Here is a 17,671-nt window from a genome sequence, read left to right as displayed (position 1 = left end):
GGAAGCGTGGGCTATTGCAGAATATGGCTTTGCATTTGGCATTCTAGTGCAAATTCAGCTATTTTACTTACATTTGTTAACCTCGCAGGCCCAGTTGAATAAAAGTATAAATAAAGAAAGATTTTTCAGCATTAAGAATAACGATGCGCTGGGAACAGGTAAACTTGAGTAAAAAAATCAGTACAGTTCTCTGTTAATGGCCGGTAGTAATACTGCATTATGCAGTGGGAAATTTTTGCTTTGGGAATTTGAAGGCTATTTTTCTAAATATTTTATCTTCAGGTTTTTATCTTTTTGAGTAGTCTACGTATTTACAATTACTTTGATGCTGTAGTCAATGTTTTGAACTTTTTTATAAAAAAACCCTTATTTGCTGCTGGTATTTTCTTCAGTGGTGCTCATTTCTGATCTGGTTTAAATGATAACTGGAAGGTAGATCTTAGGCACTGCCTGTTATGGCTGCATAGAGCTATATTTTGGAGACCTAAATATAGAAAGAAATATTTTAAATCTGATGTCATCTTGCATTCCCAGGTTCTCTGTGAATTGTTCCAGTCCTCTCCTCAGCGTGGGAACCTCCCAACCTCTGGAAATATTTCAGGATTTATTAGGAGGCTTTTTTTGCAGCTGATGCTAGAGGATGAGAAAGTGACTTTGTTTCTTCAATCCCCATGTCCAGTAAGAATTTTTCATCTGTTTGGTGAACATGGAATAAATTTAGCCTTAAAAAAAGAATAAAATAATCAGGGTATAGTCAACTTTGAAATGTCAGACAGCAGTTTTTCCTACTGTATACGTTGCAGAATTTTGGAAAGGAGTGTGTTGGTGAATTGTAACTCAGCATTTTAAAAGAAAATTTAAGGCACTGTTGTAAGACAAAGCCATCTTGTTGAAAATATACTGCTTCTGAAAGAAGTGACAACTGAAATTCATCTTATGGCAGACTTCTTAACAATATCCTTACACACTAGCAGCAAATATAGATACAAGTTCTAGTCCTTCCAGCACTTCTTCATTATGAGTTTCATTGAGGGACAGTCGTAGTTTTGATGCTTCACAATTGGCAGGGATCCTTCAGCTTTAGCCAAAACACCATGAAATTCTTGTTTTAAATACTTGAATTAATTTATAAAGCAGATGTATGCTTTTATACTTCACCAGAACACAAATTTATAATTAATGACTGAAGTGCTATGCTCTCAATTAAAGACTGTGAATAAAGAAATATAGGAAAAGCAAAAGTTATTAAAAGATCTGATACTCCCATACAAGGAAAAATTATTTTCTGCCTTGGCTTATGCTGTTCTTACTACATCTCAGAAGTAAAGTGCTACATCAGATATATGACAGGGAAACTAAATCAGATAGCATAAAAAGGAAAAGGAGGAACAAATACAGTTTTAGCACAAACATTTAAATGTTTTGGTTTAACCTGGCTGAGGTGAATTGTTAATGTGGCTGTTGGCAATTTGAAAGTAACGTCAATTTTCTAATAACTTGTTTCACATAGAACAGGTTTTTACACTATGTTACTAGATATGTAAAAGCAGAAAGAATATCTTGAATAGAAGTTGTCAGATAATTCAGTTTCTTCTATTAAAAACACGAGGAAACAATCTGGCTGTTCTTACTGAGGAGAAGATGATTCCTCGTCTAACATCCAGAAAGAAACCTTAGAAATAATGTGGATGTGCAGCATATGCTTCTAGTATGTCCACCAACATAACCATTCAAAGAATGGATCCTGACTTTTATCTCTTAAGTTCTCAACCAAACTGTATTTTATAAGCTAAATTATGATTGTCATGAAGTATTAAATTTATTTGATAATACTGCACAACAATAAATTGGTTCTATATGTGAATATTAGTAAACAGTTCTCCTGATTATAGCAGGAAGGGGACCAGTGGCACTCCCATTGCAGAAAAGTCTGTAAAAAGTTACTGCAAGCAAAGAGTGATACAATATGCAAACACAGCTCAGGCTAAATTATGTTATGTTAAAATATTTGAAATGTTTTAACTAGTAGTGACTTAGTTATCTGTCATATAGCAAAAAGTAGATATTAAATCTAGAATAAACTTCATCCTCAAGTCAGAGTAAGAGAGAAATGACATCTTTCTCTTCTTCAAATATATTGTGATTTTCCTAATTTAATTTCAGAATTAAGTTTTAATTTCATAAGTAATTGCAAGTCTCAGACACTCGATTTTTCTCTCATATACAGCTAAATAAACTGATTGGGTTTTTTAAAACAAGTATGATATCATATTGTTTCTCATCCTTAAAAAATTCTGGGCTTTTGAAGCAAATTCTTTTGAGTTAAAAAATTAAACTTCTTCTAATTTGATGCATTTTTACTGCATACCTCCAAGTTTGAAGGATATGTCAGTTTTCTTTTTTTAGCACAGAAAAGGTGTAGCTTTATTTTGCTGGGGTGAGTTTATTAGAACTTAGTGTTTTAACTTATTTCTGAATATTAAAGTCCTGTTACATGTTGACTTTTTTTCCTTTCAGCTGTACAAAGGTAGAATTAATGCTACTAGTCACGTAATTCAACATCCAATGTATGGAGCTGGACACAAATTTCGTACTCTTCACTTGCCTGTCTCAACAACTCTAGCAGAGGTTCTTGATCGTGTGTCAGGCAAGTTTGCAATAGTTCATGTCTCTCTTTTTTTAAGATACAGTTTCAAAAAACAAAAAAAAAAAAAACCCGCATAAACCGAATATGTCTAACATTTGCAGTGTCCATTGGTAGTTGCCGAACGGTGATTTAAGTTGTAAGCTTTTGCATAAGCCTTACATGTTCCATGTAAAATGCACTTTTACTGGTCAAATACTGTTTTTTCCATCTATAAAACTCAAGTGGGGAAGGTGGGGTTCTTGTTTTGTTCTTTCTTTGGTTGGTTGGGGGTTTTTTGGTTGGATGGTTGTCTTGAGGTTTCTTGTTTGCTTTTTAATATTAATGTGTTCTCAAATCTCTCATGGGATATTTGCAAAACCATACAAATGATGCTGCAAATAGCAGTCTTTAAAACACCCTGTCTTTCATCCAGTCACTTCGATATTCCCAAATTATGTCAGTTAAATATCCTAGAACTTTTAAAAGTTTATCTCAAGATGAAGATGAAATTGTGTTGCTATGAAAAGGGCATTAATGAAGGCTCCATCTAATTTCTGTGGTTATGCATTTGCCTATTGTATAAACATTTGAGTTTGCTTACAAAACGGAGATTGAAAACCATAATTTACTTTCAGAGATTAATTTTTAAATTATATACAATGAGAGGATAATGTTAAGGCATGAATTTATTTGTTATTTTTTTAAAGTTCAGTACTTCCAGTTCTACTACTTGAATATACATGTAGAGATGAACCCTTCTTGTAGGGAACTCTGTTGACCAGGCCTCCACAGACCATAACATGAATTTTGACACTTGAATGGTAGATGTCTTAATCTTAAAATGAATCCCACCTTGAACTTGAATGTTTATTTCATACTTTAGAAAACAGAACTATATGTTAAAGATGAGGGTTAGTGACCTTTTTTAAAATGTAGTTAGAGTGGAATTCATACTAAAGATGTTGTGTCCATGCCAGAGCTCTCTAGGTAAAACCAGGCAAGATGATAGTTGATTCTCCTCAAGTAAGAAACAGAGCAAAATTTGTTAGGCCATGTTATGTCAGAAATCAGTTTTAAGCATGTTTAATTAAAAAAAAGAAGAGGGGGGAACCTAGCACTTCCTCTTTATTCTTAAGATGTTGTTCACAGTAATGGCAAAGAAAAGGCAAAGATCATCACATCAATTATGATTTTGCCATTTTGCAGATGCGCACTGAAGTGTATGCACTTAGCTGCATACATATATGACTAGGTATGTATGTTCTTATATGTAGGTGTATTTTTGTGTGTAATTTTTTGGAACTCAGTGTAGATCAGCTTTAATTTCTGAAGCAGATCTTTGTGGCATTCAGAGGAACTATTGCTTTTTCATATCTACTGAAAATTTTTACATTGAAATTATTATCACATTCATTAGGGCAATAAATATGTTCTCTAACAAGGTGATAGAAGTACTATAATGGTATTTGGCAGAATACTAGACAGAACAAGATGTGTTTGGGGATTTTAATTAAAAAGTAGTGAAGCCTAGAAAAATGCTTGAAGCTTATTTACCAGGGAATAGTTCACTGTTTCTGACAGAATTCTGTATTCACTTGCCATCCAGACATGGTCATGTGTGTAGTGTGACTAAGGTCTTCAGATTCTTGTGCAATTTATGGTCAGCATTACGGTAATGGGTGGGATAGTCACTGCAAATGAGGTAGGGATCAGCTGTTGAGCAGTGACATAAACTGTACTGAATAGCTGTCTTAGTGGTGTGTTGTGGTCAACTTGATAGCCAGTGCTAATAGGGACTCGGGCGGGGGATGGGATGATGTGATGTACTGTAATCCCTATAATTGAAATTGATCAAATGCTGACTTTGTAGGGCATCACAACTTTGGGTTTTTGCTATGGAATTGTTATTCCTCAGCTTAACTTTAATTTTAAATTGGAAGAATTAATTCTGGAAAAGTTCAGGTTCTTTTATGTTTTCTTCCCTCATCTGATGTAATTTCTCTGATTGTATTAAAAACTTTGTGATAGTATGAAGTCCATGGTTAGGACATAGTAGAGAAGACTTGAATGTGTGAGGAGTAAACTGTGTGGTTTGGGTGACAGGGGGAGGGAAGGGATGGACGACTGGGGGTGGAAAGGAAGAGAAGACTACCACCACTGCAACAATAATGTCTCAAATTGATCATGTCATACTTTCTGCAAAAATAAATCATAATAAGCATGTTAATTTCATACTTTTTCTCCCAGCCCTTAAAAAAAAAAAGGGGGGGGGTGTCTAAAATCATTGCTAAATCTGCTACTCATATCCCTTCACCATAGGAAGAAAATGTGCTGTATCACTGCAGATAGGATTGTCTAGGATGAGTACCGGTTGTTTTGTATTTCATTCACCTTAGTCTTAAGTTACTGGTCTTGGCTGGTTAGGAAAATTGAACAACAAATCTGGGCATTACCCGAGTACTAAAAGTACCATTGCTTAAGCTTCCTTAATAATTTTATTAATAACCATTAAATACTTCAGCAATAGATGGGCATTCAGTCCATGGGACCAAACTAGAGCAACACTGAAGTTTAATAATAATAATGAGAATTTCTGAAAAAGCCAACACCCCGTCTAAAAAAAAAAAAGAGAGAGAGAGTGTATATGTGTGTATATATATGTGTGTGTATGTGTATATATAGTGTGTGTGAATTTTGAGTAGCAGCAGTTTTGCACTCTGTATCTACTTTTGGTCTGCACTACTGTCTAACACAGACATAACCAGTGTCTTCAGGCACAAATCATAATACATTTCCAAGCAGGTCAAATCATATCTCTTTCAGCACCTCACCTACTGGTGATACACAGGTAAAGGTAGCTGGATCATACTTCTAGGTCTTGAGCCTGTGGTTATAGCTTAAGGCTGCTGTGGCTATGTGGAAACAAGTTACTACTTGGAAGCCATTAGAGAATTATTTGGCCATTTTGGTGCCAGTGTTATACCTTACAAGGTGTGAAATGATCCATTGTCACCAGTAATCAATAATTTAATGGTTGCTTGCTGATATTTGTGATGTACACTGATTGAACCAAAACAGTTGAACTGCAGTAATCTAATGTTCGCTTAAGCAAACCGCACAAGTTTTGGATGCGTAATGTAGTTTAGGCATCTTCCAGTTTCAAAGGAACAATCGTACTTGCCAGTTCTGAAATTGAGTCAGTATATAACACTAGATAACACAGACCTAAATACAACAATTTATTTAAATAAGTCTGCAGGTGTCCTTAAAAAAAGGTTTGGATTTTTTTTTTTATAATTTTTGTTGTTTTGTTGGGGTTTTTTGGTGTTTTGTTTTGATTGGGGTTTTTTGTTTGTGTTTGGTTTTTTTGCTTAATCTCATTTTTGGCTGGTTGCAGTGGTGTTTTAACATGAATACACTTGACTCATCAGGTAATGATTTTAAATTGTTACAGCTTTAAATTGTCAGAGGACAGATTTTAGGGGGAAGAAGGGACGAGAATTTTCATAATACCTTAATTCATAGATATTTACAAGACTATTACTGCCTGGGATGAAACTGAGCCACTAAAATAGTTGAGAATAGCCTTGTTAACAGCCTAGAAACTGTAACAAAATCAACTTGATATCTTGAAATGCCTTTCTTTCTTCTTTTCTTCCCTGTACAGATACACCCAGTATCACAGCTAAGCTAATTAATGAACAGAAGGAAGATAAAGAAAAAAAGAACTATGAAGAGAAAGAAAAAGTTAAAGCAGAAAATGGATTTCAGGACAATTATAGTGTTGTGGTTGCTTCTGGTATGTTTTTTTTCTCCCACCTTCTGAAAAATGGATATTTCTGACATTAAAGTGGGTGCGGGGGAGCAGATCATATCTACCAAAAATTCTTTTTATTACTAATGATGATAAGAAAAATTGTAGTACCCGGTTAATCTAGCTGGCTGTTAGGCAGCAAAGATATGGAACTGCTGCCTCTAGCGGATTATATACTTTGACAAATTTGTACCTAAATGTGTGTGTCAGCGATATGTTGTGGATGCTGTTGCTAGTGCATTTTGCAGGAGTTTGTAGACACATACCTGGAGCTTGGATTATGTGGCAATATATTAGTGTTTGTGTCCTATTACCGTGGTATGGGTATTACTATCTCTACCTTTTTGTAGTGGCTGGTACATCAGAGTTTGATCACTTACTCCCACAATATGCTTTGGAAATAAAAGTATCCATATACTTTGCGTAACAACTGGTGGTGCTCTGCTAAAACCTGTCAGATGGAGATGTAAGCATAAAACCACGTTATTCCACTTGGGAACTACACATACAAGATTTTCTTCCAAAGGATTCTCTTTCTAAAAACTACTGGGAAGATCCTTCTGAAGTCATTCATGTAAACCCTTCTCCAAAACCGCTAAGGAGGTTATGGATTGAAAATAGTAATTTTGCAGTGGTACAAGAAGATTACAGTTCAGATGAAGGGTGTAGAGATCATTAGTCTTTTGGTTTGGAGTTCTGGGGTGTGTGAGAGAGATTAATGAACCTCAAACTACCCTTTTCCTATCTAGCTTTCTGCCTTCATTGAGCTACCTTGATTTCATTTACACTTCATGAAGCATGAAGAAGAGATGCTGATTTCCTTTGACTTCTGGCACCAGTATTTCTTAAGATTTTTATTTCAGGTTTTTAGATGTAGATATAACTCTAAACTCAAGTGTTGAATAGGGCAGCAGTTTCATGTATCTTGGTATATATTTAAAGCAATACAGCTGCTTGTTAATTACAGAATCTTTGTCTGGAAAGATACTTGCAGTAGATGCCACTTAAACACTGTAAACATGTTTTGGTAGGATCTAAAATATTAATAGGTCCAAGTGAAGGGTTAAAACATGAATAAAGAATCTGGGAAGAAAAAAAGGAAAAAAAAGCTTGAAGATAGGGCATAGTATAGTCAGCCATATCTCATCCCAGGTGCATCTCTGATCATACTGCCTGATATAGCCCATTCCCTATTTAGAAAGAAGCAGGCTTAAGTTTTTTTCCTTCTTTTTGTTTGTATTTTTTCCAGCTAAGTAAAACAGTTTAAATGTAAACTCAATTCATTTGTATTTGGTTTTACTACCTGTTTGTGAAATCTTTTCTTCTTTTGTCTTTATCTTTTTATATATTCTGGAGTTTTTTTAGTGTTCTCAGAGCCTCATGCAGCCAATGTTTAAGTTGTTCCCTATTGGTAAAATTAGTAGAGGGTAGAGATGGTATTTGGAGCCTGATCTTCCTGAGACAAGCTAGTTTGGTATACTGAGATTATTGGAGAATGTGTTTTATGTTATAGCTGCTCCTACTGAGCAGCTGAAACCAGAGTGTGTTATAGCATTTCAGGTGTGGATGTTGTTAGTTTTCCAGCTGCTGATTATAAGGCAGTAGTTGTATGAGTCTTTGTATATGGACCTGCTGACTTTTTTACTTGGTCTGTGACCTGTGTAGAAGGGTATGTGATAGTCATATGATCTCACTGTACTTAAGTCAACTTAAGCTGTCCCAAAATACGGCAGTCTTGCTATATAGCCTCAGTAAGCTTTTATGTACCTGTTCTGCCTTTTAATTTTCATGTAGTGTTTACTTTTAAATGTTTTGACCTAGGCAACTTTAAAAGCATGTTTAAAGACACCTTTCATCACATGTGCTATTGTCAGTACAGCATCTGAAGTCACCTTTGTAGGACAGACAAGTGGTTGTTATCTATCATTTGCCTGCTGAAATGTGTGTCAGTTTAGAAAATTTTGCCTTTCTTGCTTTCAATTGAAAAAACAACCTAAAAAAGTTTTACCATAGGGCCTATTGCTAGACAGACTCTTTAACTAAGTTTAAGAGCAGAATCAGAACTGGTTGCTCTGTTTGGGGTTGGTTTGGGGTTTTTTTGTTTTGTTTTGTTTTTTTTATGGATGATATGATCTAGTACAGTTGTGGTTTCGTTTATGTTTTGGGCTTAGGAGGATGCACAGCCTTGTAACTGTAAAAATACCGGGATTACATCCAAATATGTTTTATACATGAATGCTATTCTGATATTTAATTTGCCAGTGCTGAAAAGTTTTACTTTTTTGCTATCATTGTATTGTATTGAGTACATTGCATCTTGGCTAGCTGAAGTTACTAAATACCAGAATGACTGAATTTTTTACTCCTGTACTAGGTTTGAAATCTCAGTCAAAAAGAGCTGTTTCATCCAACCCTCCACGTCCACCATCAAGGCGAGGAAGAGTGATGGCAGATAAAGTAGGTGCCTCTTCCTCGGGAGGAGAATCTTCCAGCAAGACCATTAGTGTTCCAGTCTTTCATCTATACCATAAACTTCTACCTGGTAATGTTGTTAACTGTTTTTAAACATCAAAATTATGGTCTTTTTCAGTGGCTGACATGTCATCAGAAAGTAGATGTAAAGCTAATGGCTATCTTTATCTTTCTGTTGAGCATCTTGAAGTGTAGAGCCCTTCCGGGTTGGTAACAGCTTTCAACTGCAAGTGGAGCATTTTAACATCATAGTGGCTTGACAAAAATAACAATTATGTTGGCCTTCCTTGAAGTTTAGTTCCTTGTTCCTAAACAAAATCTCAAAACATTTCTACTTTTACTCAGAAATAAAAGCGGGGTGGGTTTGTAAGGTGACTTACATTTTCTTTGACCTGCAAGGCAGAACTAAACTGGTATTTGTGCCCTGTTATTTCATGTACTGAGTGGGCAGCCAACTTGCATTGCTCTCTGGAAGGTTGATTTGCCAGTCAGGAATATTCTTAAATTCCGTAATACTTGTGATTTCAAAACCAGCATGTCTTAAGCAGTTAGTCATGTTTTACATATAGCAGATATGTACTCACATTTTATCAGCTATCTGGACAAAGCTGGTGGCAATGTTGTAGTTGAGGCATAGAGAGAGATCTCTCTCCTATAGAGAGAGATTGGTGTGACTAGAATTCTTAAGCTTAGATCAGGGATAAAGGACAGGAACATCGGTGAAGCCCTTTAGTATTATGCAGAAGAGCTTCTTGTCTGTTTTGTAGTATTAAAAAAAAAAGGAACCAGCTAATGGAATTAAGTGGTAAACTGCTGATCAAAATCATTTTCACCCAATAAAAAACTAAATTTGGAACTTACTACAGAATTATTGTCTTTGATTGGCTATATCCTCTGGCAATTATTAGAGGGATGATATACCTGGATTAAAATATCGATAATTGATACAGTTAATGCTGCTATTTTGGAAAGGGGATCAAAACTCAGTGCTTATTTCAGTATCTAGCTGGTAAAGGTTGACTGTCTACTAACAGTAGTGTAGACCATTCTGTATTTGTGATCTGGTCAGTCACATGTCTTGTGCAACAGCCAGCTGTTACAAAAAAGAAGCCGTGGAAAGCAGACTCAGTGATGAAAAAAAGGGCAGAAAACTTCTTCACTTGCACAATGGCAAGACATTTTTAATTTTCATTTCTTAAGACACCGTCTTGCATTGAAGAAACAGGTTGCTACTAAAGACCTTCCTGGAACTTGTGTTATTTGATTAAGTACAGTCAAGATGAAATGGGCATGCTAAGTGTATTATATGATCCAACTCTAAAACATTTCACTTTAGATGTAAGTCTACTTGTTATCAGGGAAAAATTGTTCTGCCTTGAGAGTAACTTGTAATTTCGGGGAAGAACATATTCTTCGTAAACAACAGAGTGGCCAAAGTCTTGATTTGAGTAATCAGTTTGGGCTGTATTGCATGTGCATTTCAAGTCTGCGCTGCTGCTGAGAAAAGTATTCCTGGCCGTGCCATTCATTTGTTCTTGCTGAGCTGTGTCCCAACACAAGAGTAGTGAGCTATGCTTGGGATTGAAAAAGAGTTGCAGGTTTCTTTTTTTTCCACTTTTTTCCACTTCAGCCATTTTACCTCATGGTCACACACTTTTATGCCACCACTATTCAAGGGTGATGCAGGGATGGGGTTTAATAGTAGGGGACAGGCAATACCTGCTTAAAATGCACGTCAAATTACGGTCTTAGCCATTTGTTAAGTATGCCAAGTGCTTGGGCTCTGGCATAGTTCTTTGATAGTTGATTCCAAATTGATGGGGCCCTTTTCCCATGAGAACAAACAGTAAAATTAAGGCCTTGGTTTGGAGCCACGTAATATTTAGTGTACTTGGCATCTGTGGTACAAGTAATGAACAGTACCTGGACATGTACGTTAAAATAACCAAATCACAATTTTCTTCTATGATTTGATGCCATTGTTGTTTAGGCCAACCGTTACCAGCTGAAATGACACTTGCCCAGCTTCTGACTCTGCTGTATGACCGTAAACTCCCTCAAGGATACCGATCAATAGATTTGACAGTTAAGCTTGGTTCCAAAGTCATCTCAGATCCAAGCTTATCGAAAACAGACTCATTTAAACGTCTTCACACAGAAAAAGGTGAGTGTTCTTAGTTTTTTGGTATCTTCCTTTTTAAAATGCTTTTATTTTGGACAAAAATGGTTTTGATTTTCTTCGTAAGAAACAGCAGGTTTCTGTATTTTCTTGGATGATGTTCCTAAGCTGTTCTCTACAAAACAAGTGCTAAATTTCTTGATAAAGAACAAATTCATTGCCTGTCTTCAGATTGTATCTGTAAGATGCACCAATATGATTGTTATGGTTTCACTTTTCTTTCTTCATTGTAGTGTTGTATATGATACGATCATACGATTATATAGATACCGCATATTTTATTTCTTGACATGTATACCAGTTCTCTGTAGTAATTGTTTGTGCTGGTAACCAGGGCAAATTAAGTAGTGCAGGAGCTGTTTGAATCCATATGACTTATAGAAGCCTGTGAATTTTTTTGTTGTGGCAACTTGGGTACTTAAATGCTTCTTTGAAAATGGGAATTATTCTTAAGCCCATCTAAGCAGGTCTTGTAGCTCTGGCTTTTAAAAACATTAGTTTTGCATTTTCTAATATGGTCTGTTTCTTGCTAAGGTTTTTTCTAATTGCTTGCTATCTACTTACGCATAGTGCTGGGGAAAGGAGCTGTATCCCAGAAATCTGTTTTGAAATGTTTTGATATCATTCCATAGAGGAATGGGACCTTGAAATTAAGCTAAGGTGATCTGCTGATCACCAGCCTGCTGACACAGCATGGTATTACAAAGTTATTCGTTCGGCTGGTTTAAGACAGGGGCTTCTTGTAAAAACTGTTCACTTGATAGATCAATCTCCTTCTAGAAAAGATAAGAAACAGAAAGAAGAGTTAAAAAAAAAAAAAAGTATTTTCTTGCTGTCTGGTCTGAGCTAAGTATTTCATGACTCCAAGTGACAGCTGGATATACAGATATCTCACACTATTAAGTTGCCTTTCTCTTTCAAATAATATTTTTGTTTTGTTTTGCTGATTATTTAAATTTTAAACCTATAATAAATATTTTTCTGTTTGAATGAAACTCAAAAATCATTAGAGGAAGTTTAGTTTAGTAGTAGACTTGCATGTGAAAACATGAAGGTCCTCTTTGAACTTTGATTAAGTTACTAGGCTTTTTTTTAAACTTGAGATTAATATTTTTGAAAATTTGACTGTCATTACAAATCCATTGATCTGTGGTGCCATACAGCAAAATATTAGTTACATTCAGATGTCTGACAGTCACCACTCATCAGTTATGAAGGTTAGTGCTATTGCTTTTGCATTACTAGTTTTTGATATCTACAGAAATAATTCTTACATATCAGTATCTCCTTACTTGCTACTTAAAGTAGACTTTTTTTAATCTGTGGTGGATAGATTTTACAGTTTCACATGGTGTCTCCAGAGCTGCATTTACTACTACTGTACTTGAGGAAAAGTGTCATTTATTTATATTTTGTCTGTGTGCTTCAATGCCTTTGAGATGAGCAGTTTTCCATAACTGAAGTGCATGAATTCACTGAAAACTTGCAGAGCGTTCATGGAGGTGAAATGGTTTACATTGGGTTATAAGAAGAATAACTAAAGCAAGTACCGGAGAAGCATGCTTAAGTGTAACTCCTTGCAACAATATTTAAGATGTGAAAGGAGTAGCATTATATTTGTACTCAGAATAAAAGATCTACCTATACCCTTACTCACTGATAACATATTTTTCAAGTGTCTTTTGGAGAGAAGCATTTGGCCCTAGTGATCTTTCTGTGCATTCAGAATATCTGTGTGTGTCTATTTTCTTGTTTTCCTTCTTTGGGAAGGCTTACAGCTTTTTACACTGTAAACCAGTGTAAAACAGAGGGGTGAGTCTTCCTTCAAAATCTTTATTTTAAAATTTTCCTTATCAAGAAAATCTAGCCTTTCTCATGGTCTGATCCAGTTCATTGTATCACAAGCAATTGAACTGTAAATCATGTTCATCTTAGTGTGGTAGAATCCTCCACGTGTCTGATGGAAGACTAGCCTGAGACTAGCATGTTTGCAGACAGCCTCACCCACTGTCTATGGTGATAGGGAAAACTTCCACAGAGGTGGTTTCTGTCTGTATCCTTATGACCAGTAGACATCAAAGCTGTATGTACTGAAAGTGTTATGTTTGCGTTCTTTTTTGCAAGGATTATCCTGCTTTGGAAGTGTCTGTGACCTTTTCTATTCCTGATAGTCCGTCAGGTTGAATTAAGGAGAATTGATCTACATACTCCTATGTATCCCTGATTTGAGCTTATTAAATCCGATACTTTGATCACATTGCTCCATGGCACATAGCTCCTCCCACAACATCTCCATGATGTTTTTGTAACCATGATGTTTTTGTAACCTGGTGTTTCTTGCACATTTAAAAGTTGAGAATTAGGGTGGGGAAAGACCTGCTATTCCCTATTCCCTTTCAAATTAGGGAAGAAAAGGTTTTAAAAGATAAAGTGTCTGTGGTTAAAACTTTAACAAAAAAAGTTGGTTTTGATAGCTGCATGAATTACACTTTACTGTGCTGCTGTGTTTTTTACAAGTATATAATAAATGATAGCATGTGTGCATACAAGCATTTTAAGTATAGTCATGGATTTCCAGCTGCATGTCAGACTGCTCACAGCAAAGAGATACTGAGACCACTTGATCTATGCTGCCTTTTGATGGGGCTGTACTGTGAAGGCTTTGAGGACCACTGCGTCGTAGTATTTAACAACGTAATCTGCAATACAGATTCTTCAGATGAAATAAATTGAATATTCACTGTGAAGTTTGCCTGTGGTAATGAGCAGAGGGTTAATTTTTGGCAAAAAGAATTGTGGCAGGGTTCTACATATACAGCTTGTGTGCATCATTCTATAAAATTATCTTTTTTTTTTTTTGTCCATTGTACAAGATATTACAGTGCTTAGTCATAAACTGGGAGGATGGAAGCTAGTAGAAAGTGAGAAGTGGAAATTTTGAACTTTTTTATGGGGAAGAATAGAATTAAATTTCATAGCTTTGGCAGAGGGGCTTTTTGATACCTCAGATTGAAGTGAGAATGATAGTTGTGGTGAGTGATAGGTGATAGGACTTTATAGATGGCGAGTTAAATGATGGGAAAGGGGAAACTAAAAAAAAAATTCTTGTTCAGCACTTTTGAGGAAGAAGCAAGACATTTAAGTAAGGTTATCTTACTTTCTTCAGCCCTAAACTCTTTATCAGAGAGTACAAACCTACTCTTACCTCCTAGCTGAAAGACAGTGTTAAAAAATGTAATACTTCCAAAGTTAACAGAATTTTGAAGGCATAGATCAAATTCTAATAAAACATAAAATTCTAATAATTAACATGTAACCCTGTATAAATAATCACAAGTTGTGGCATGGGTCTGCCATCGTTGGCAAAAGGTACCACAAATGCTTTTATTTTCTTTTGATACTCTCGTACGTATTCATTTCAGGTTCTTGACTCAGATTTTGCTTACAAAGGAACCACTACTTTTGAAGTACACTTTTAAGTGAGGAAGAAGAAATAAACACAATTTCGATGATGATGATGTATTAATTTCTTTTACCCCTGTTTTTTTGTAGAACATGCAGATTTACTGGGACCTTGCCCTGAAGATGAATCAATCAGTCCTGGGGATGAGTGTATGGATGCAGTTCTAGATGAATCACTTCTTGAAACCTGTCCCATTCAGTCTCCACTGCAAGTTTTTGCAGGAATGGGTGGATTGGCCCTTATTGCAGAGAGACTCCCTATGCTTTATCCTGACGTAATTCAGCAAGTGAGTGAAAAAAATCAGTGTAGAAAAACATGCTAAAGTTTTGTGTTTGTTGTTTAAGGACAGTATTTTCCTCATGTTTCTCTATGGTTCAAGTTTGACATCTCAGTTATGTGGGGACATTGCTTTAAAATAGGCGAGTGCATAACTCCACAGCCCAGTCCAGCTATGCATGCTGCTTCCTTATACATGTTTGTGGCTGCTTGAGTAGCCATGTCCTTGTGGAACAAATGCACGAATTCAGTGTTGCTGCTTGCCTCGCTTCTGTTAATTCATAAAATATCTTAGAGGGTGCAGTAACATAAAGTTGCTGATAACTATAAAGCCATAGTTCCTTACCATTTAATTGCTCATGTAAATGCACCCTCAGAGGTTTTTTTACGGTTAAGTGAAATTCAATTCTCAAAGCAGATTATGTAATTTTATTTTAGATTTATAAGTCATAAGTGTATAATCTTAATTATCCTTATAATCATAAATAATATCTCTAAAATGAAAATTATATAATAAAGAATCTATGTGTTATTTATTTGTATACTTACAATTATGTATAGAATTTCTCTGGAGGTGCTGATAGGCTTTTCAAAAGTGTCAGTAGTGGCATTAGTGCGGAATTACTCCTTTGGCTGCTGTTCTAGGTACACAATCTTTATTAAAAAGGGAAAAAGTAACCTGTGAATTATTCAAGTTCTACTTGAATATATTTTTTTAAAATTTTTGGCTGAAACTCCTAATAGGAAAGATTGAGAATATTTATTCTTTTTGAAATTAAGTTAATCATGAATTAAGGGTGCTGTTCCATACCCTGATTGCAAAACTGTGGCAGGAATAGTAACCTTGTACTGAGACCAGATAATTAGTATGAATCCTTTTTGAATAGTTCTGTGAAGATGTTTTAGAAGCCTAGTATCAAGCCTGTTCAAAAACTAAAAGTTAAGGAAATGTGTTCACATAAGCAATTACTGTATTTTTGAAATCCAAGAGAGGTAGTGTGTACTTTGTTTTGAAGAAGACCGATACATGGAATTCTGCAATAGATGAAAGGCAGCTTATGACCATGAGAAATTTTATCCCTTTTTTCCACTTTTTTCTATAGTCCTGGGAAGTTACTTCCTTTTCACAATTTTTTAGCTTGAGATAGAAGTTTGGATTCAAGCACTGAATAAGAATTCTGTGATCCATAAAAACAAATTAAGTACAATAATACCAAAAAGAAGATTCAGAGTGAAGACTGATGAATTCTCCAGACTCTTCATTCTTTAATTTTACTTTTATATCTCTCTAAGTCACTGATACTTCTGATTCTCTTAGATGATTGGAATAAACACAGCTAAACATGGCTTTGACTTTTAATTAGGAATTTGGTATTCTGAATAAATTCTGCAAGGGCTTTTCAGATTAATCTTTTCCAGTTTAGATCAGTCTGGTGATAAATACTAAAATTTTAAATATGATTGCATCAGTTCATCTGAATAGCATAAAAGCCTGAAACTTCTGTGATGTTTAATTGTGAGAGGGACCTGGGTGTCATACCTTCATTTTAACTGAGTGTATGACTGTTTCGTGGGGAATTGTACAACTGTTTCCCCCTTAAACTCTGATTCCCATCATAATGCCTGGCTGCATAGTTCTTTGTTCATAAAACAGAACTGCAGACTGTTGTGTTAGAGCATAATAGTAATAAAGTCTGCCAAATCAATCAAAAGCCCAAAAGGAGCACATGAGTTGCTACACGACTGCTAAGATAGTTTTTAAAGGTATTATGATTAATCATTTTCCTTTTTGCAATATGTAATTAAAAATTAACCACTTGAGTTCACACTGTTTAATGTTAAAAATAAAAGGGCCGTTTCTTCTTTAACAGTCTGATATATAAACTAACCTTTGTATTGTTTATTACTGTGTAATTTATGTCTCCTATGCCTCTGGATTTTAAGCAACACATTTTTAACTGAGGATTTTAGGTTGGTAAAATACCGTTGCTTGCTTGTGTAGGCGGGACTTTCTAGAACTGTATTGAAAATGCAACAAGTATGCCCTTTTTAGCTGTTCAGCCTGGTCCCCATATCTGTAAATGATAGTGTACTTCATGTGACTTTTTAATGGTGTCCTATATTAAGATTGTATGTCCTTTAGATCCTAACTTTAATAAAATTTTTGCCTAGGTGATTTACTGAATGACTACCAAATTTTTTTGTTGTTTTTGTTGGCTAAGGTGAGCACTCCAGTGGTTACATCGACCACACAGGAAAAGCAGAAGGACAGTGATCAGTTTGAATGGGTTACCATTGAACAATCAGGGGAATTGGTGTATGAAGCACCAGAAACAATTGCTGCAGAACCTCCACCGATCAAGTCAACAGTTCAGACTATGTCTCCCATACCTGCGCATTCTTTGGCTGCCTTTGGTTTATTTCTTCGTCTCCCGGGCTATGCTGAGGTGCTGCTAAAAGAACGGAAACATGCTCAGTGTCTGTTGAGATTGGTGTTGGGAGTTACAGATGATGGTGAAGGAAGTATGTGCTGCAATTATTATGTTTCTTTGTAGACCATGGCTAGATCATTTTACTTAAGTTTATTTACACTGTGATGCTTTTAGCAGGCAGTTAGAATTTATGTATGTGTTGCTAGAATCTTTGCTAGTCTGTTATCTCTAAATATTAAATTCTGTCTGGCAAAGTTTTGTCATAATCATCAGTATTCAGGTGTTCTCATCTAGATGTCAGAGTAATTGTAAACTGCTGATAAAACTTACAATGGCACTGTTGAGATGACAGTGCACTCAGACAGAACAACTTGAGTTAGCTGGGTATGCTCAACTAATTGAGCAAACA

At 35.5% G+C, this 17,671-nt stretch overlaps 1 protein-coding gene across 2 annotated transcripts in view; it reads left to right on the top strand.

Moving 5' to 3' along the window:
* Positions 1–17,671, top strand: part of BIRC6 (baculoviral IAP repeat containing 6) — a 188,520-nt gene that overhangs the window by 109,822 nt on the left and 61,027 nt on the right. For both annotated transcript variants that reach the window (XM_075708606.1, XM_075708607.1), the window contains 7 exons: positions 535–678; positions 2,518–2,647; positions 6,294–6,425; positions 8,815–8,982; positions 10,903–11,076; positions 14,644–14,840; positions 17,053–17,353. In XM_075708606.1, the coding sequence (XP_075564721.1) occupies positions 535–678; positions 2,518–2,647; positions 6,294–6,425; positions 8,815–8,982; positions 10,903–11,076; positions 14,644–14,840; positions 17,053–17,353 (1,246 nt within the window). The remainder of the gene's footprint in view (positions 1–534; positions 679–2,517; positions 2,648–6,293; positions 6,426–8,814; positions 8,983–10,902; positions 11,077–14,643; positions 14,841–17,052; positions 17,354–17,671) is intronic.

Source organism: Pelecanus crispus, chromosome 3 (assembly GCF_030463565.1).
Source record: "Pelecanus crispus isolate bPelCri1 chromosome 3, bPelCri1.pri, whole genome shotgun sequence".
In the NCBI taxonomy this organism is placed as follows: Eukaryota; Metazoa; Chordata; class Aves; order Pelecaniformes; family Pelecanidae; genus Pelecanus; species Pelecanus crispus.
The sequence above is the reverse complement of the archived record's forward strand: the minus strand, read 5'-3'. Positions and strand labels throughout refer to the sequence as shown.